The sequence below is a fragment of the Drosophila tropicalis genome, unplaced genomic scaffold (assembly GCF_018151085.1).
Source record: "Drosophila tropicalis isolate 14030-0801.00 unplaced genomic scaffold, ASM1815108v1 contig_4, whole genome shotgun sequence".
NCBI lineage: Eukaryota > Metazoa > Arthropoda > Insecta > Diptera > Drosophilidae > Drosophila > Drosophila tropicalis.
The window spans coordinates 1,603,066-1,624,523 of NW_027172862.1; the positions used below are offsets into that span (position 1 = coordinate 1,603,066).

At 34.2% G+C, this 21,458-nt stretch overlaps 1 protein-coding gene across 8 annotated transcripts in view; it reads right to left on the reverse strand.

Annotated features, from left to right (window-relative positions):
• Positions 1-15,678, reverse strand: part of if (inflated) — a 32,921-nt gene extending 17,243 nt beyond the window's left edge. For 2 of the 8 annotated variants that reach the window (XM_068285154.1, XM_068285147.1), the window contains exons 1-3: positions 15,576-15,603; positions 11,521-11,884; positions 1,882-2,006 (exon numbers count right to left, since the gene is read on the reverse strand). In XM_068285154.1, coding sequence (XP_068141255.1) covers positions 1,882-2,006; positions 11,521-11,696 — 301 coding nt within the window. In that variant the 5' untranslated portion in view covers positions 11,697-11,884; positions 15,576-15,603. Of the gene's footprint in view, positions 1-1,881; positions 2,007-11,520; positions 11,885-13,816; positions 13,835-14,183; positions 14,296-14,860; positions 14,918-15,498 lie in introns of those variants that run through there. The other 6 variants (XM_068285150.1, XM_068285149.1, XM_068285148.1 and 3 more) reach the window with 6 other exon arrangements.
• Positions 15,679-21,458: the final 5,780 nt, after the last annotated feature.

The window sequence follows — 21,458 nt, forward strand, 5'->3', positions numbered from 1 at the left end:
AAACACTAACAATAAGCAAAGCAAACTAATTAAGTTGCTCCGAATTTGTGCTACACACACACACACACAAAACACTTGAAAAATTATGATGGACACTTCCGTTTTACGCAATGATTTATGACATAATTGTGTGTATAATGAAAAGGTAATTTGTAAATTATATTTTGTGACAGTGCAGAGCAGATTCAAATATGATCTAAGGAATGGATGGAACAGAACAGAACAGAATAGAACAGATGATGGCATCGATGATATCAAATGAATAAATCAATTTATATTTATTTGAATCATCTTTCAAAATATTGGCAAAATGACTGACGGGGTGAATAATGCAAAATAATGAATAAACTCTTTGGGCAAATGAATCAGAAAGAAATTCGGCATGAATCATGGGTTAATGGCGTTTGATGATGCGAATGTTGTTGAAGGGTGATGAAGACTGTTGATGCTATGAGAGATACATGTAACCAACCTGCTAGCCGAATGAAGCACCTGTTTGCTCCTGGTCAAGCATTTTAGAAATACAAGATAAATATATGTACATACATGTATGTATGTGTGAGTGCCACTTAGCCAACAAAGGGGATAGCCAAAGAAAATGAGAGACTAACTGTCAGTTGCAATGGGGTTTGTTCAAATTTATGCATTTCACTCAACGAAGACACTCCCAATCCTAAAAAATCATCACACCCCATTAGCCACCATGGGCAAAAAAAAGCCCTCAATGATTATAAAGTAACAGCAAAAGATTTTTCAATATTTGCCCTGAAGCTAGTTTCAAATAGTTCCATATACTTTTCGTAGACCCCATAGATTAATGATTTTAACACAGAGATCAACTTTCAAAATCGATTACAATCGATATGGAAGAAATCAAACTTTGTTTCAAATCATTTAGAACCTACTTCTTCGTTACGATAAGAGTATTACGACCTACACCTAGGTGGGATATATCCTCAATTAACATCTTAATACCCAACTATCGATATATTTCCGTCTAAGTTTAGTAAAATTCCTAGAGATTGGAATGATAATACGAATACTACTCTTAAAATAAAAGTATTTATATTTTAACAGGTAGTTCCAATAGCAATTACTTTTCTGATAAGTTATCGATAATTTTCCATCACTAATAAAAACTATTTTTTTATTTCTCCCACAACTGCATTAACTTTTAATCATCTGTTTAGTTATACAACTGCTCATTTACATCTGGAACGATTATGATCAATCCTAGATTGAAACAGGTGCAAAAACCAAGCCCTTTTTTTCATCATTTCTGTTGTTACCTTTTAACCTGTAATAGCCCAGGGAACTCACATGTTACTTTACAGTAAAACACCGGAAAATGACACCATAAAACACAATTACTAAGAACATTACTAGTAATTACTTATGTAGCATAAGTCAAACATGCAAATGCTTCAAATGAGGCGACTTCAAGTGTTATAAATCAACATTTATGTCAAGGAAAATCAACTTTTTACCCACGGTGCCCATTGGCCATTATCGATGAGGGCCTTGACAATGTGTATGCAAAAATATATATTTCTTCTTGTTTATATCTGTTTTATCATTTCCGTTTTTTGTTGTTATATACATACTTCCTCTCTGGCGCATTTCTGCTAAAAATAACACACACATTTGCATTTTTATGCATTTGGCATACAACGTAAGGAATATACATATATTCTGGAGACTCTTACGAATCTCAATACTGAACACGGCCTGATATACTGCTGCTACACGCATGCGTGTAAGCCATAAATAATCCCAAGTGCAATTTCTGTTTGTCACTGGCGCCAATTTGATTGAGACACGCCGCTAGATAGACCTAGACCCAGACCCCATAGCCATAGCCATTGCCATTAGTGGACTTACCTTTTGAATCGAAGGCCACCAATTGGCAGTCATCGTCTTTCAGGCTGCATTTGAATACACCACCAGCCTCAATAACGCCCATTTGAATGCGGGATGTATCATATTTGGGAGCTCCAACAATTAGACTAAAAAAGGTAAACAAGAAACGAAGCATTAGAGAATAAAATACCTAAGATATATGACATTAGATCGCTTATCTTACTTAAACTAGTTCATGATCAGCAGGCGGAACGATCTGAATCGGTTGAAAGTTGCCGTTGATAGATCACAGACAATAATCATTCTATATACACACATATGTATATACAAAAATCAATCAATCTTAACAATTGTGAATGGGATTAAACTTAATTGCTAAGAGCACATTTGGGCAATTTAAGGAAACGACTTTCAATTGAAAAACCAAAATGAATTCATTATAAAAATTGCATTTAAGGGTTTTCATTCATCCTTCTGTAAGGTATAACTATTGTACTCATCACCCTCGCCCTTAGTTTCTTGCTCCCACTCTGTCTCTCAGAGCACTTCTGGTTGTAGTTCATCATTGGCACGCACATTGACAGCTGTCATTAGCATTCATTGCGGAAGCGGCATCGGAATCGGCGAACAAAAAAATAAAAATTAAAAGGAAAAAAATGACTATTGAAGGGTCCGCCATGGGCCGCTCAAAAATTTCTGCCATAGGGTGCAGCAGTAAATGGGCCTTCATTAAAATTGAAAATAATAAAAATGAAAACATTCTATGTGTGTGTGTGTGTGTGTGTGTAACTAGAAGCCGACAACGGCAAATCAAACACTTGAAAGTTAATTAAAAACGTGCCCGACCCAAACGACGACCACGATCTTGCTGCCACCACCACAGTCAGCACCACCTCCAACTCCTAAGGCCCACATGCAACAATTTGACGCTTGAGTAAAGCAAAAATTGCACAGATGCGTGAAACAAGAAAACGACAACAAAGTCGATTTCTCGATGTCGATGTCGATGTTGATGTTGATGAATTAAAAAAGCCTTCTCTGTTGATATTTGAACTTGGTTTTCATCGAATCCGTTGTCCAATGAAATTTGTTAAAAACACAGAATTCTATCCACTTTTTATGAGAATTTGTTTTGTGGCATTTTATAGATTGGCGCTGACATCATTGGCATTCAAGGCATTGCTTGATTCGATCATTCTCTCTTACAATACCCTAAGAATTAGAATCAAAATGAGTATATTTGACCTCACCAGATTCATTTACAATCATTTATTAGATATTTATCATGTTGTTAGGCCCTTTATGATTAGGATCTTCATAATCGATTAAACGATAAAAAGAGAAGCTAACGAGGTCGATAAACGATAACTACAAATGACAAAAAGCGTTGGGAAGGATGGCTATAGATAATATATACTAGTTTAGGATGATAATTATTATCATTGATACAAAGTATTTTGAAAGTCGAGTTACATTTTTGGTAGAGCTTTTAATTTATTTGTTTTTTTTTTTTCGAACATAATTAATACAATATTTACGAACACACATAGCAGCAGCAGTGACAATGAGGCGAGACCAGACATCAAACCAGTAACAGGTTTCATATATCCCCTCCCCCCGAATCCCCACTCCCCTCTTTGGTGTTCAGTGGGCTTAACATTTGCATTTTATTGAATGAAAATGGCAAAATGAATTTATGTATTTCAAAAATATATATATTTTTTGGAACATTATGACGAATTATGCTGATTTGAATGAAATATATTTAAATTAGTGATAAATGCAATGTGTGATGTCAAAGGAAATGAGCAATCTTTAAAATTATTAGCAGGAAACGAGATATGCGACAAATTAGTAAGACTTTCAAATATTTATTAATCAAATAATTTTCTTAAGAAAAACTTTTGGATAAAAGCCATTGTGATTAACTAAATTTCGTCTTTAAACGTTTTAAGGGATTATTTTTATGACGTGTGATCAAAAAACTTTAAAATGAGTAGAAATTGTGATGGGATCGAAAATGGGAACAAAAAGCCACAAAGTTTTTTTTAGTTATCTTTTAGAAATTAGAAATTTTGGCGTAAAAATAATGAGTGGCCAATCTATCAGTGATAGATCAGAGTTTTTTTTTTCGATTTATTTTTGTTTTTTCCTCTTTTTATGTATTTTGTTTTTATACCCTTGCAAAAAGAGTATATTAAATGTGCAATGCATAGAAGGAAGCATCTCCGACCATACAAAGTATATATATTCTTGATCAGCACCATGAGACGAGTTCATATAGTCATGTCCGTTCGTCCGTCTGGATCAACGGAAATTCCTACTAGACCGTAAGAGCTACAGAGCTGAAATTTTGCATGTAGGCTTGTATATCTCGGATTCAGCCGGATCGGACCACTATATCATATAGCTCCCATACAAACGCCAAAGTCATGAACAGTGACTTTTCTCAAAAACTTCTTTACTTTCTGAGCTATTGTCTTGAAATTTAATATTAATAAGCTTATTACACTTATGAACGACTCTGCCGACTCTAATTTGATCAAGATCGGATGACTATATCATATAGCTCCCATAGGAATGATCGGTGGAATACAGAGACTTTGAGCAACAAAATCTTTATTTGGCATGCTAAGATTGTAGGTCGTCCATTAGACTTTTTAGATGAAATGTTTTTCCGCTTTGACGGCTATACGTAAGGTAAGAGTAACAAAAAACTTGCAAAGGTATACAAATTTCGGTGCGGTCGAAGTTCGACCCGGACCTCTGGCTTAAATTAAAACAGCACGCGTCAGACTTTTGAATTCTTATGTATGCATATGTAGTTGTATGTATGTATGTATGTATATGTATATGTATATGTTTGATGTATTTTCAAACGAGTGTGCAATGAACCATAGAAAAGCAAAATTGACATACAAACTCAACACACAATTCATTTGTGTGGAAGGCAAATCAAAATCAAAAATTAAATGCTCTTCAATAAAAAAGAGAAGAAATAAAACGAAAAACACCCAAAAAGTGTAATCGTAACAAAGGAAACAACTGAAATAAAGGCGCCAAAAGTGGAATCATTCAATTGTGGCCATTATACGATCTGTATGGACCTCAAACACATAATCCCAGTGCAATTTCAATGGCTCAATTACCAAATCCCCCCACAGAACAATTTGCCCCCCTCTACCGTTCTTGCAAGGGACTCGAAAATTAACTGGAAGAGACGCATATGTGTGCATTCAATGAAGGAAGAAAACAACAACAACAACAACGAAAAAGGAGAAACGCGTAGAGAAAAGGAAAACCTTTTGCTGGATCGCACATTGAATGTTAAATTCGAAATGAATGTTGTCGTCGTCGACGTCGCGTGCAGCAGCCGCAATAAAAATAATGTTTAAAAATAAATTTCTTCTTTTTTTTCTCTTTCTGTGTTTGTAAATTGTTCTTGGATTACCTTGGTGCCGGCGTTCCCTATGGGTCCCTTCGCTCGATCCCTCACTAAACACAGTACAACAATACAATGCAATACAACACATGCCGAACATCCGTTCCTTAGCTCGAAGGATAGCACGGGATCCGATCCGATCCAAACCATAAGTGAGTGAGGGAGTGAGTGAATGAGGCCCTCATGTGGGTGCGCGTGCGCGTGTGAAGCTGCGCATGCTTCCTGCCTCTGACTGACTCCCTCTCTCTCTCTCTCTCTCTCTCTCTCTGTGTCTCCGCGAAACGAAAATGAATGAATGCCACGTGCATAGTGGTTGAGAAATGTATGCGACCTACGATTATTCATTGGAATCCGTTCCAACAGCTGTCATCCACAATCTCTACGGATTCTGTGTGACGTTTCATCTATTTTTGAATACTCAAAGATGGATATTTGGAAACGTTTCGAGTATTTTTTTTGGGGGAAAGTCCCAAACCTATAAAACGGAAGTAAAAACTGCTTCGCATATCTTTCCATAAACTTTTGACCTGCAGTGTGCCTATTGAATAGGAAACCTTTCTAAAATAATACAAATAGAGTTTCCACACACACACACACACACGCATACACAAAATCAGCAAGTCACATTATCCCAGAGTCAGTTTCGAAGTTAAAGGAACCGAAACGATTGAGGCAAAGTCAATGAGAGGGTGAGGGTGAAAGCGAGGGCGAGGGCGAAGGCAAAGGCGAAGGCGTGTCGGCGCTAAACATGTGTGCGCCTCATTTCGCCCCCCTCCTCCCGTGTGTGTGTGGGAAAATAACTAAGAATTAACCGTTCTATTCCACACGTGACGCGGTTTGCCCTCCGCAGGCGCTTCAAAAATGAAGGTTCATTTATGGCTGCTCATTGAGCCATTTACCTAAAAATGTGCCCAAAGACCCAGCATGTGACTTTCTTTCTTTGTCTCACTCTCTCTGTGTGTGTGTGTGTGTTTTTCCAACACCTTTTTTACACATTGACACTTCCGTATGCCATAGAAAAATAGAGAGAAAGATAGAAAGAGGATAAGCAAGCCAGGATGCGGTGAACCTCCAGCTCAATGTTGATCTCTATCTCGAGTGTCTGCAATCAAGCGGCAATTAAATGGCCACCGTACAACAACAACAAACGAAACGAAACGAAACGAACAAACTAATGGAAAGTACAGTAAATATTTGAAATCAATTACACATTTTTCATTGTGTCTGCCATTTGCCCAGTTGCCATTTCATAACCACAACAAAAGCAAAACGACCGACAACAACAGATCAAACCGTAGTAAGAGGAACAGCAGCTGCCTCACTTATGCAATCGATCGTGCCCCCTACCTCCGTGCCGCTGCCCCTGCCACATGCTCCTGCCCCTTCAGCTAGATCAAATTGGCAAAAGAGATTCAATTTCTGTTAAATGGAGAGACATTTCAAGTGATATTTTTGCTACTTCAGCATTCCTCAAAGTCCCAAACAGCAAACAAACTTATGCACAAGCTACACACACATGTATCTTAAAGATAGAAATACTTAGTTAACCCGTACCCGTACCCGTACATTCATATATCTGGGCAAAGTTCTTATCAAAACTGCGCCCATCGTCAGACAACAAACATTCCCCTTTCAAATTGTTCAAATTGATAACCCCCATGATGCTCATTAGAGGTAGATTAAGATATGACATAATCGCATTCCATTAAAGCAAAAGATAAAAAGCGTAATATAACTTCATCACTTGTTTATCATTAGAGACTAAAAAACCAAATATGGACTTTTCTCACTAAAATTTATTTTATTAACAATTAGATGCAATGCAATTTCACTTTAGGTATTCGTCTATTAAGACGATGCAAGATTCGACATATAGCAGGATTAGGATCAGGATAAGGATCAGAATATTTAATCACTAAAAAGTTAACTTGAGTTTAAAATATAATATGGGGAGTAATTGAATTTGAAACATTCAGAAAATTCCTAAAACCTCTTAACTTTGTTAAATTTTGGAAAGAAATATCTCATCTTAATAGTTTTATAATGCTTAACTCACTTTCGGATCGAAATATATGTCAAGTTCACTGTTTCAACCTAGACAAAAATGCCAATGACTAGCAAATCATCCCAAAAAACCTTTATTTCTTAAAGCTCTGATTTAGTAAATTTTTCGAGTATTTGAAAAATTCATATCTTCATTTTCTTTTTAGAATAATTGTCTTTAAACTTGTGTAAATTGAATTATGACCACGAAAACTTATAATTGGCTTTTCGGATTGCCTTTGCTGGCCTTTAAAAAAGAGGAGAACTCTTGAGAACATTTTAGAAGCAATTTATGCATTGATAAACAAAAATTTCAAATCTCCGTCAAAATTGTTTATTCATCTTAAAAAGTTATTGAAAAAAAAGCTGATCTCTGAAGTTCTAATGCCAATCAAAAGTTATGATTCTTGAAAATTCAAAAGAACTATGCAAAACTTAAGAATTGTCTCGAAATACAATCAGAATTTGCAAACTCAATGAAATCTTTAAGATGTCAGATTATATAGCAGCAAAGTTGTTCCTCAAAGTTGATAGTCTCATCTTATTGATCTTATTGAAATGTTTATTTTGCTTAGAGAGCAGTTTCAGCATGAAATGAAAGCAAAGGCCGATCATTATAATGAATATGAGTGTATACTTAATATAAACATTGATCTGATCTGAATGGAAAGCTCTATCAAAAAGTGAAACTGTACATAGAAATACATACCAAATATCTGTTTTTTTTCTTCTACCAAGAGGCTACTCAAAAGATGTTTTTCATTTAGACGATTGCGTGTGGTTACAGATGATAACAAGAAAAAGAATCAAATGGTATTTCACTTCCACTTATCGCTAGCCTTAAATAGTCTAGACTAAAACAAGAATCGGGAACAGTTCTAATGAGCTAATGGCCATGTTTAAGATATTTCGGTGTAAAAGGAAACCTGTGCCAGTCGCACTGAGGCAGTGTGGCAGGCACCTGCAACTTGGCTGCCACTGCTAACGGACTTAACGACTTTATTTGGCCAATTGGGTGAAGCAACATTGGCACAGGCAACGATCCTCATGCCTGTTAGGCCAAACACTTGACCGTAAATAGCACAGCACGCACATTGGGGCAAAAATATTCACTGATTGTAACCATATAGTAAATTTGTAACTGTGTCAACTTAAGATACAGATACACAAACAAGCAAACAAACATACACATTAAGTACGTATCTATGTGTGTGTGTGTGTGAGTGTGTATCTCTTGGATACGGATACATTTTGTGCTGTATTAATTGCTAGACTGGCGTTCAGGGCAAACCACATTGGCCAACGACTTTGCCTTATAAACAATAACCACAACTAGTTACCCCACCACCCGCTACCACATCCCCCCGCCCCTTGACCCGCCGTTGTTCTCCTCTTGTGTATATGGAGGCAACTTTTGTTTGTGCACACATAATTATCTCTCTCTCTCTCTCTCTTTCTAATGAAATTGTGTGCTAGATGAAGATGAAGAGTCAGGTAATTTTCAGCTTTTAACGCACTTAACAGCATTGAGATTGTTTGGAAACGTTGACGAGACGGGTAGGGGGAAGGGGGGAGGTGGGCAGGGGAATAGTGTTAAGATGAAGAAGGTCTAGAATTAGTAGTAGAATATTTCTTGCCCTTCAGTCAAGAGTATCCATCACTTAACAAACTTAATGTGTTAATTTCTAGACAATGGGAATTGTTCGTAAAATCACTCAAGACTACTTATACATACATATGTATGTATGTATGTGGTGTATCGGTGTGTGTGTGTGTGTGTGCTATTTCTTTAAATGAAGCTTAAAAGTGCTAAGCCCTAGAAAATATCCTTAACTTTAAATTATAATTCAAAAGTTAGTATGAGAATTAATTCATTATTTAACAAATTTTATAACATGAAAGTTATGTTTGATAAAGAAGAACTATATATAGACCATTTTGACAGTTACATATACATATATATAAGCTATATTAACAACTATCTCCATAGTTGATATAGATACTCTTCCAAATCCAAATCTTTAAATTTGAAATGAAAAAGAAGTTTGAAATCGATTTCCTTTTCGACTAAGAAATATTGAAGTCTCCATACATAAGTATATATATAGAAAGAATAGTGAATCAACTGATATCAAATAATTATGAAATTAATCAAATCAAATCACAAATTTCTTAATCAAATGATATCAAATAATAATCATATTTTAATCACTTTGGAATCACGTCTCAAAAAAATCTTTCCGGTAAAGTTTTTGATGATAATATTTATCACTAAAAACTAGTTCAAGAAGCAATCTTGATCGCGAAATGAACTTTTAAGAGTAGATTTTCTTTAATTTTGGAATTAAAAAAGTTAAAAATTAACCAAGTTAGGGCATTAAATATTCGTTGTGGTTAATGGCATTTCAATTGGAGCTTCACTGAGACTTTTGTTTTGTTTTGTATCCCAAAAACGTGTCGCATCTGTCTGGCCTTAGACATTCTCTGATACATATGTATGTATGTATCTGTATCTCTATATGAACTGCTCGGGGGGCATCTTCTTCTTCTTCTTCTAGAGTGTGTGTGTGTTTGTGTGTATGTTTATATGCGTCTGTTTATTGAATTGTAAACATTTTAACGTTGCATTTAAATAATTTTCCCGGCATACTTTTCGTTTTCGTTTACTTGGTTTTCTTCTTTCCTTCTTGGCATTTGTTTTTTTTTTTTTCTGTTCCGTTGTGCTTCTCTTTAAAAAGCACTTAAAGTTCGAGAAAAAAATAAAAACTGCTACACTGTGAAATGGCCAAAGGCCATTCACACACGTACCACAACTAGAGAGCCCAGATGCTGTTGCATTGATAGTCTTTCACCTCTCTATCGATGGGTTGGCATCTGCCTACCATTCCCTACTTCTGCCTCGGCCTCTTCCATTGACTGCCTCTCATCGAGTCTGAGACTCTGTCTTGGTCCGAGTCTGCCAGCTCTTGCCAAGTGAACGTGCGAAAACTCAGACCACATATAACTACAGCTCGTACTACTGATTAACACGCTTCATCGACCTGAACTTTGTCTTATCATTTCTAAGAGGCAACACAAAAAAAAAAAAAAATGTATGAGGGAAAAACCTCCACAGTAAAGACAAGAGAAATCCAACTTAGTTTGCGGTTCAAAGGCAAAGTATGCCCATTATAAATGACTTTTGGGTATACTTCATTCCATTTAGATCATTGGGACAAGCTGTCTATCATCAATTTGAATGAATGAATGAATGATTGAATGAGCTAACGAATTGAATCGAACGGCCAGAAGAGCAATAATTTATACGCATCAAAGATCAAATAGTATAAAATGATAAGCAAAGTTATGTTGCATACATATGTACATACATACATATACATACATGTTCTAAAAACTATCTCAAAAACCCCAATTAATCAGTGCTCTAACATAGATTAGAGAAGGAAACTAGAGACTTTTGTAAAATAATAGTTTATCGTGAAAAGTTTTCAATTCAAATAAGTTAAAAATGTGTAATTTTTCTCTCCATGATAGTCTGGCCCCCAAAGTTAGGCAACAAAACACTTGCAACCTCCATTTAGGTAATTTATGTAATGTGAGACAATCATATATCCATATAAATAAAGTTGTTTCAAAAGATTTTCTTATCTGTTTGACTGTTATGATCCACTTAAATGCACATTTTTCATGAAAGGGCCTAAAAAGCAGAAAATTATCTAATTTATGTATGTACCAACATCTTTGTAAGAGAATAAAAGAACATTCGTATGCTATCATCTTTTTTCTTATGCATATTATGAACCGAAGTGAGAGAGAGAGAGAGGGAGAGAGCGGGAGAATCTTAGTTGGATTCCGATTTCTTGACCCCTTATCACAATTTCATTTGAAATGTCTGTGCTGTTTGGAAACAATTATCAGAACCGAACCGAAACGCAGTATTAAGAAATAACATACAGAATTCCGGTTCGATGTGACGACTTTAAGTATACCCTACATACAAGGGGATAGAGAGGTCATCTCTGTGACCCCTTTTTACTTATAAGGTAAGTTCGATTTGATTTTGTTTCCGGTGTCTGCTGTTCGACTTCGAAGGTCATAACTTCCCACATACTTCCTCCCCCCTTAAAATATGTAAAATGTAATTACTTTTTTTTTTAAATTTAAGATTTACTTACTTGCTTTGGCTGCCAGAGTAATCGCTTTGTCCCTTATGAAGGGCAATACTAAATCCAAACATCGAATTGCTGGCCTGTCGATATCTTACATAACTGGGCAAATCGATGTTGTAGGCGTGGCTGAGGCTTAATGTCACGATTAGGACAAGCCATTGAAGGCTCCATTTAATGATCATCTTCTCTGTGTGTGTGTGAGGGTGTGTGTGTGTGTGTTTTATAGACACTTTTTGGATCCTTTGGCGTTTTTGATGTCGTTGGGGTCTGTTTGTTGACTTTTCGTTTCGGTTGGTTTTTTGTTTTTATTTTTGTAAATTTTGTTTAATTATTGCATTTTTACAGCTGTTTGAATTTTTATGCGATTGGCCTAAATAAATTGTTTAAATTATATATTAAAACATTGCAAACACAGGCAGCATATGGTCGAAGAGAACAAAATGTATGAGATATGAGAATAAGAGAGACAAACTTGGGGAGAGTCATAACATCCCACACACACACACAGAAGCTAACACACACTCTCACATACATATGTACATATATATCGCGCATGATCTCAACCTTGGCCGAAATGAAATTTAAATTCAAAAAAAAAAAAAAAAAAGTATTTAAAAAAACCGCTCAACTCAACAAAATTGAAAAAGTTGAAGAAAAACAGAAACAGAAAATGCCAAAAAAAAAAAATACCCAAATTCTAGCTGATTTTTTTTTTTATTGGTGAGAAGGGAAACGAATATATTTATGTCTATGTATACCCTATATTCAATCAGTGTTAGTTATTAGACTTAATATGTCATTCAGTCCCATCATCTTTGGGCACTTTTTGAAACAAATTCTGTATTCTAAGCCATGTCAATTTTAACTGTTGTTGATTTAGAATGATTAAGAATATATATCTCTGGTTAGGGTATCAAATGAGCGGTCTTGTTTTTTTGCTATTGCCATTGGAAGTCATAATATGCTGGCCATATCTGATTTTGTTGTTTCAAAAGATTTTGTTTTTTGACTGCTGCTTTTCTTGTTTATTTATCTGCTCAGGTTTTTAGGTTTTTTGGCGCGCTCGTTAGCATCTCTCTCTCGCTGGCGATCTCTCTCTCTCTCTCTCTCTCTCTCTCTCTCAAGTTCTCTTTTATTTGATTGGTGACGTAATGCGGCGGCGGCTGATAGAAAACAGGTTGCCAAAATGACAGTTTGAGAGACAGACAACTTAAAAATTCTTTTTTTTTTGTTTTGCCATTTAGCTAGGTTCCGAACCCTATAAGAAAATGCATATCCCAAAGCGTGGGAGGCTTCAAGGCAGGTGACATTTGACAAGTGGGTAGAGCGAAATGCAGAAAGAGAGTGTCTCTGTGTGTGTGACTCAGTGTATGTATGTGTGTGTGTGTGTATGTAATTGTGGGGGCGCCAAAATAGACAACTCATTGATAGGCTGTCCCATTCATAGAGTTTTGAACCGCAACAACAACAACAACAACTGTTGAAGAAAAACTCAAACAAACTGACGGCCATATGGTCGGTCGCTTGGTCGATCAGCAATCATTTCGATTCGAATCACATGAGAATGAGATACACACACACACACACACACACACTAACATGAACACAATTAATATGCTGGTCTCATGGCCTAATAAAACCGTTAAATTGATGTTGCTCGAAAGCTCAGAAAAGGAAAAACAAACCCCAAAGCAGATGAACCTAACAAAAATTGCAAAATGGCACCAAAAAAAAAAAGGAATCAAACAAATTAAAAACTCTGCACAACAACAAACACAATGCATTGAAATTTCTACAATCCTTTATTAACTTTACTCGATTTGGATTCGTGATTGTTTTTTTTTTTTTTCATATTTTTACTCAAATTAACTATAAAACTAAGTCAACTCTGACAACAATTGAATTTTGGTGGACAGTGTAAATAAATTATTATCACAAGAACTCTTGGAGAACTCTTTGCCATTCATTTCTTTAAGAAAGTAATGTAAGTTGTATTTTTCTATAAAATTTATTTAATAAACTAATCTGCGGATAGAAATAATAGCTAAGAATATAAGTTCTCTCAAGCTAAAGAGGTCAAACAAGGATCCCCCCTTCATTTGGCTGGCTCTAATTCTCAAGGCGCCTTGAGGTATGCACAAATTGTTCAAACTTCAGTGTTATGATTCACAACTAGTCTTCGCTTTGAAGTTAAGTAAGGAATGGCAATCTGAAATTTCCTTGCTATACTTTTTTGTAGCTAAAATATAAATACATAAAACTTTTGAGATAAATCAGCATGAATAACAAGTCGAAAATTTACTCATGGGTTTTTTTTTTTTTTGTTGCATTAATACAAGAATTTTAGATATGCAGTTCTTATAATTTATATCCAGAATTTAATTTTATGCCTTAAAATTGGCTTGCCCTATCACAAAATACACAGAGAGAAAAACCACAACCGCAAAAATATTTCGAATTTCGTTTTCAATACTTGTCAAAGTTTTTGTTTTAACAATTATGAGTCACTTTAATGAATAGTGATTATTTAATTGTTGATTTCACTTTCTTTATTGTATTAAACACTTTATTTGTTTGTCTCTGTGTAGGAATTGGCACAAGTGAAGTTCAATGTTTTTTAATGGATTTTTTTATATGTCCTCAAGTTGATATGGTTTATATGTACATACATATATACATTCACATTTGATTATAACTTTAGCACTATCGCAAATTTTCACTTGTTCTTGTTGAAAACGAACATTTCGCAAAGAAATTATGTCACCCGCATTAAACATTAATCTTTGATGTCTTTTTTTCTACACTCAAGTTTTAGTTTTTTTGCTTTGAATCGTTTAGGTAGAAATTGTTTTCACTATATCTTTAGTTTAAACTTTTTCGAAAGATGCTTTTCCTTCAATATTATAACCATCTGGACAAAATGAGTTTCCTATTTGACTAGGTTGACTATTAACAGAGCGAGCAAAAACAAAAAATTAAAATTAAAAAAACAACAAAAGTCTAGAAACAACATATATGTATAAGAAAACTACAGAGAGGGCTAGAGATAGAGACAGAGAGAGAGGGAGAGGGAGAGAGAGATCACTTGTCTAAAAATAAATTATTTCATCTACCGTGTCTGAATGTGTGAGCGAGAATTGAGTTGAAAATGAGAGGAGATCCCAAAGATACTATGAACGCCCAAGTCATAGGTACACACATATCTGCATATATATAAAATTGTCGATATATGTATATATATAAAATGGAAGACAACACAACATATACTAGGTACATCTATTGAAATTAGTCAGCATCTGGTTTAAAAATAAAATCTATAAGAACCAAAAAAAAAAAAAAAAAATACCTTAAAATCGAAAACTCTTAATTGTTTTTTTTTTTTTTAAACCAACTATTTCTATATTTTTTTTGCACTATTTTACACTTGATGATGAATAGACTTTGACAAAATAACTTAAAAAGTGGTCCAAAAGTTATCTATTAGATACGTTTGAACGTATCTAAACAGAGACACTCTTGTTAGATTCGCCTACTGAAACATTCGTTAGGTTGGGATGGGGAGAGACATTATTTCTGTTGAGAGATAGCAAAGTTTAAGATTGCTCTGTTTTTTTTTTTTGCTTTTGCTTTTGCTTTTTTGGTAATGTGTGGGCATTGATTGCCATTAGCTGGAGGTGTGTGTGTGTGTGTGTGTGTGTGTTAGCAATTGAGTAGGTGGCATCTGGTTATATATGTTTATATTAAATATATTTCATTTTGTGATTTTCGATTCGTTTTATTTGAATTGTTATTTCCGTTTTGTCAATAGTTTTTGCTGAATTTGTCATTTGCTTTCAAATTTTCTTAGCCCAATATAAACAAATAACCGGCTGATAGTTTCAAATTCCATTCGACAAACAAAACAACAACAAGAAAAAAAACAACAAATAAAATCTCAATCTCGTTAGACACTAGCTATTAAATATTAAACAAAACAACTCTCACTGTCACTTTTAAAAACTTTTCGAATATCTTAGATTTTTGAATTGAATTTTCAGAATTTTGTTTCTTTCTGCATTCACCTACGTACGCGTACGCAGCCGTCTCCGTCTATTAGTCAACTGACATCCATTTGAAATTCAGCGGTAGAGCTGGAAAATAACATCGATGGTACTATCGATACATCGATGGTTTGTTATTTTTATAAAACATCGATTGAAAACATCGATGGTCGCATGGTTGGAGTTCGACTCCTTTGCCATTGCCATTGCAACGTTACCGTTAACTGTTAAGTAACATTTGCTCTCTGTTAAGTGAAAGCAGTTCGCATCATGTGCGTAAAGTTAGCCACACTGTTAATGCCGAGTTATCCACAACCCTCTGTTAACCCACTGTTATTTTTTTTTGAATTTTTAATTTTCAATTTTTCAGCTATTTATGAACATTTTTGAAAGAAATAAAGTTTAATATTATAAAAAATACATCAATCTACTGTTTTTATTCACTTTTGGGGGATTTCGAATATTCTATATATATACAATTTGTCTATGAAAATGGGTATTTTACGTATTCGTTTAGCACAGCTCCAAAGGCACAGCTCAATGACAATTAAATGCCAGAATTTTCCCCAATTATTCATTTATATCCCCAAGAAATTTCAATAAAAACGTGTGAACAGTTTTCGAGAAAATTGCATTTTTGTTGACTACCCATGTTTTTCCCCATACAAAATATGCCAAAAATATGCGCCAACTTTGACGAGTTGCACAAAATTTCCAAGAACACAGCTCAATGGACATTAAATGCCAGAATGATTAATGGACTTTTAGGAATATGTGCAGAGAGTTTCATTGAGAATGTGTGAACAGTTTTCGAGAAAAATGTAAAAATATATGGGTACTTCGATGAAATAAACATTTTTTGAGCAAAAACAATTCGCCTCAATTTTCTTCTTCTTCCCCTTTTTATTTCGCCATACAAAATATGTCTAAAATATGCGCCAACTTTGACGAGTTGCACAAAATTTCCAAGAACACAGCTCAATGGACATTAAATGCCAGAATGATCAATGGACTTTTAGAAATATGTGCATAGAATTTCATTGAGAATGTGTGAACAGTTTTCGAGAAAAATGCATAAATATAAGGGTATCTCGAAGATTTAAATTTCGCTCTAGCAATTGCAGTTCGCCGCTCGATTTTGATTTGCTCGACGCAATTTGAGATTCGCCGCTGAGCTCTCTGCTTCTTCCCCCTTTAATTTCGCCATACAAAATATGCCTAAAATATGCGCCAACTTTGGCGAGTTGCACAAAATTTCCAAGAACACAGCTCAATGGACATTAAATGCCAGAATGATCAATGCACTTTTAGAAATATGTGCATAGAATTTCATTGAGAATGTGTGAACAGTTTTCGAGAAAAATGCATAAATATAAGGGTATCTCGAAAATATAAATTTCGCTCTAGCAATTGCAGTTCGCCGCTCGATTTTGATCCGCTCGACGCAATTTGAGATTCGCCGCTGAGCTCTCTGCTTCTTCCCCCTTTAATTTCGCCATACAAAATATGCCTAAAATATGCGCCAACTTTGGCGAGTTGCACAAAATTTCCAAGAACACAGCTCAATGGACATTAAATGCCAGAATGATCAATGGACTTTTAGAAATATGTGCATAGAATTTCATTGAGAATGTGTGAACAGTTTTCGAGAAAAATGCATAAATGTAAGGGTACATATTTGTTCAGCAAAGGCAAGTTGCCGCTCAGTTTTGAATTTCGCCATTCAATAGAGTGGAATAGGGGGACTATGGCACATATGGTGCCAATGAAATAGTGGGTTTTGCATTGTGGTACACGACTGCAATAAAAACATGTTATTTTTTTTTATAATAATATTAAATATTTTTATGTAGGCTTTTCTTCAAAATATGAATAAACTTAATGAAATACGTATTTGTTAAATTTGTCTTTTTCATTTAAGGGAGAATTGTAGTAATGTATTTATATGTACATATATGTACATACATATGTATGTATGTTTGTGCAAGTGGAAACAAATTTGCTGCAAACAAATAAGACTTGCACCACTGTATCATACTAATAATAGTTTTTCGTAATTTATTTAAATAATTAACAAAACAAATTCAATCGCACTATTGCAAAACAACAGCTTTCTCTATTGTGAGAAAGAAATTTGAAGCAAAAAAAAGAAAATTTTTATTAAAAATAAACAATCGCCTCCGCCAGGATTTGAACCTCTACTTCTTTTATATATGCATATGAAAACAATGCGTGTAATAAAAAAAATTATAAATTCTCCACTAGGATTCGAACCCATATACATTTTGTATATACGTATCATATATTTTTTATATATACTTAATTGCCCTATGAAATTCTTGTTTTTCATTTACTCACAATTAAAAGGTCACTATTTGACTTTTCACCTGTGGTTTTATAGGATGAAAAAAAAGACGAAAAAAAAAAATATATATATATATTAATTAGTAGAAGTGTAAAAAAAAAAAAACCCACGAGTGGTCCGAACCTACACACAAATTGCACCGCCTTGGTAACAAGTGATTTGCTAGCAACACCAATCTACTTTCTTAGTTTGGGGTTAAGGAAACCTAATAAGATAATGGTAAAATATATATCTCACATATAAAAACAGCAAAAAGGCGGTGCACACAGTGGTATGTGTTCAGGAAACGTTTTTCGAAATAATATTAATAAAAATGATATGAAAAAAATTGTGATTAACAATAACACAAATTGTAAATATTCTTCTTACTTAAATTGGAGTAAAGTATAAATAAAACGAAACATTCAAGTGTAATTTTAAATTCTAAAATTCCTTGATTATTTCATTTTATAAGCAAATTTAATAGTTGTCCCATATTGAGACCAATTGCGATTCAGTAAAGCATTTTCAAAATAATAGTAATGCAAATTTCTCAAATATTTGTATGTACATACATATGTATGTAAATACACATGTACACCATTGCAGTTCCGTTTGCATTTCCACATGTTGGAATACCACATTGCCACACAAACGACTCTAGTCTATTGATAGAAGACTTTTTCGTTTCATTAGTAGTCTTCTATCAATAGACTAGAGTCGTTTGTGTGGCAATGTGGTATTCCAACATGTGGAAATGCAAACGGAACTGCAATGGTGTACATGTGTATTTACATACATATGTATGTACATACAAATATTTGAGAAATTTGCATTACTATTATTTTGAAAATGCTTTACTGAATCGCAATTGGTCTCAATATGGGACAACTATTAAATTTGCTTATAAAATGAAATAATCAAGGAATTTTAGAATTTAAAATTACACTTGAATGTTTCGTTTTATTTATACTTTACTCCAATTTAAGTAAGAAGAATATTTACAATTTGTGTTATTGTTAATCACAATTTTTTTCATATCATTTTTATTAATATTATTTCGAAAAACGTTTCCTGAACACATACCACTGTGTGCACCGCCTTTTTGCTGTTTTTATATGTGAGATATATATTTTACCATTATCTTATTAGGTTTCCTTAACCCCAAACTAAGAAAGTAGATTGGTGTTGCTAGCAAATCACTTGTTACCAAGGCGGTGCAATTTGTGTGTAGGTTCGGACCACTCGTGGGTTTTTTTTTTTTTACACTTCTACTAATTAATATATATATATATTTTTTTTTTCGTCTTTTTTTTTCATCCTATAAAACCACAGGTGAAAAGTCAAATAGTGACCTTTTAATTGTGAGTAAATGAAAAACAAGAATTTCATAGGGCAATTAAGTATATATAAAAAATATATGATACGTATATACAAAATGTATATGGGTTCGAATCCTAGTGGAGAATTTATAATTTTTTTTATTACACGCATTGTTTTCATATGCATATATAAAAGAAGTAGAGGTTCAAATCCTGGCGGAGGCGATTGTTTATTTTTAATAAAAATTTTTTTTTTTTGCTTCAAATTTCTTTCTCACAATAGAGAAAGCTGTTGTTTTGCAATAGTGCGATTGAATTTGTTTTGTTAATTATTTAAATAAATTACGAAAAACTATTATTAGTATGATACAGTGGTGCAAGTCTTATTTGTTTGCAGCAAATTTGTTTCCACTTGCACAAACATACATACATATGTATGTACATATATGTACATATAAATACATTACTACAATTCTCCCTTAAATGAAAAAGACAAATTTAACAAATACGTATTTCATTAAGTTTATTCATATTTTGAAGAAAAGCCTACATAAAAATATTTAATATTATTATAAAAAAAAATAACATGTTTTTATTGCAGTCGTGTACCACAATGCAAAACCCACTATTTCATTGGCACCATATGTGCCATAGTCCCCCTATTCCACTCTATTGAATGGCGAAATTCAAAACTGAGCGGCAACTTGCCTTTTGCTGAACAAATATGTACCCTTACATTTATGCATTTTTCTCGAAAACTGTTCACACATTCTCAATGAAATTCTATGCACATATTTCTAAAAGTCCATTGATCATTCTGGCATTTAATGTCCATTGAGCTGTGTTCTTGGAAATTTTGTGCAACTCGCCAAAGTTGGCGCATATTTTAGGCATATTTTGTATGGCGAAATTAAAGGGGGAAGAAGCAGAGAGCTCAGCGGCGAATCTCAAATTGCGTCGAGCGGATCAAAATCGAGCGGCGAACTGCAATTGCTAGAGCGAAATTTATATTTTCGAGATACCCTTATATTTATGCATTTTTCTCGAAAACTGTTCACACATTCTCAATGAAATTCTATGCACATATTTCTAAAAGTGCATTGATCATTCTGGCATTTAATGTCCATTGAGCTGTGTTCTTGGAAATTTTGTGCAACTCGCCAAAGTTGGCGCATATTTTAGGCATATTTTGTATGGCGAAATTAAAGGGGGAAGAAGCAGAGAGCTCAGCGGCGAATCTCAAATTGCGTCGAGCAAATCAAAATCGAGCGGCGAACTGCAATTGCTAGAGCGAAATTTAAATCTTCGAGATACCCTTATATTTATGCATTTTTCTCGAAAACTGTTCACACATTCTCAATGAAATTCTATGCACATATTTCTAAAAGTCCATTGATCATTCTGGCATTTAATGTCCATTGAGCTGTGTTCTTGGAAATTTTGTGCAACTCGCCAAAGTTGGCGCATATTTTAGACATATTTTGTATGGCGAAATAAAAAGGGGAAGAAGAAGAAAATTGAGGCGAATTGTTTTTGCTCAAAAAATGTTTATTTCATCGAAGTACCCATATATTTTTACATTTTTCTCGAAAACTGTTCACACATTCTCAATGAAACTCTCTGCACATATTCCTAAAAGTCCATTAATCATTCTGGCATTTAATGTCCATTGAGCTGTGTTCTTGGAAATTTTGTGCAACTCGTCAAAGTTGGCGCATATTTTTGGCATATTTTGTATGGGGAAAAACATGGGTAGTCAACAAAAATGCAATTTTCTCGAAAACTGTTCACACGTTTTTATTGAAATTTCTTGGGGATATAAATGAATAATTGGGGAAAATTCTGGCATTTAATTGTCATTGAGCTGTGCCTTTGGAGCTGTGCTAAACGAATACGTAAAATACCCATTTTCATAGACAAATTGTATATATATAGAATATTCGAAATCCCCCAAAAGTGAATAAAAACAGTAGATTGATGTATTTTTTATAATATTAAACTTTATTTCTTTCAAAAATGTTCATAAATAGCTGAAAAATTGAAAATTAAAAATTCAAAAAAATTAACAGTGGGTTAACAGAGGGTTGTGGATAACTCGGCATTAACAGTGTGGCTAACTTTACGCACATGTTCGCATCTGTTAAGTGGCAACTGTTGTTAATGGCACGGTATGGCAATACATTTTGCAAAGCTAGTGGCGCCACCTAGAGTTATTTGTGCAGGGCTGCCATAGGTGAA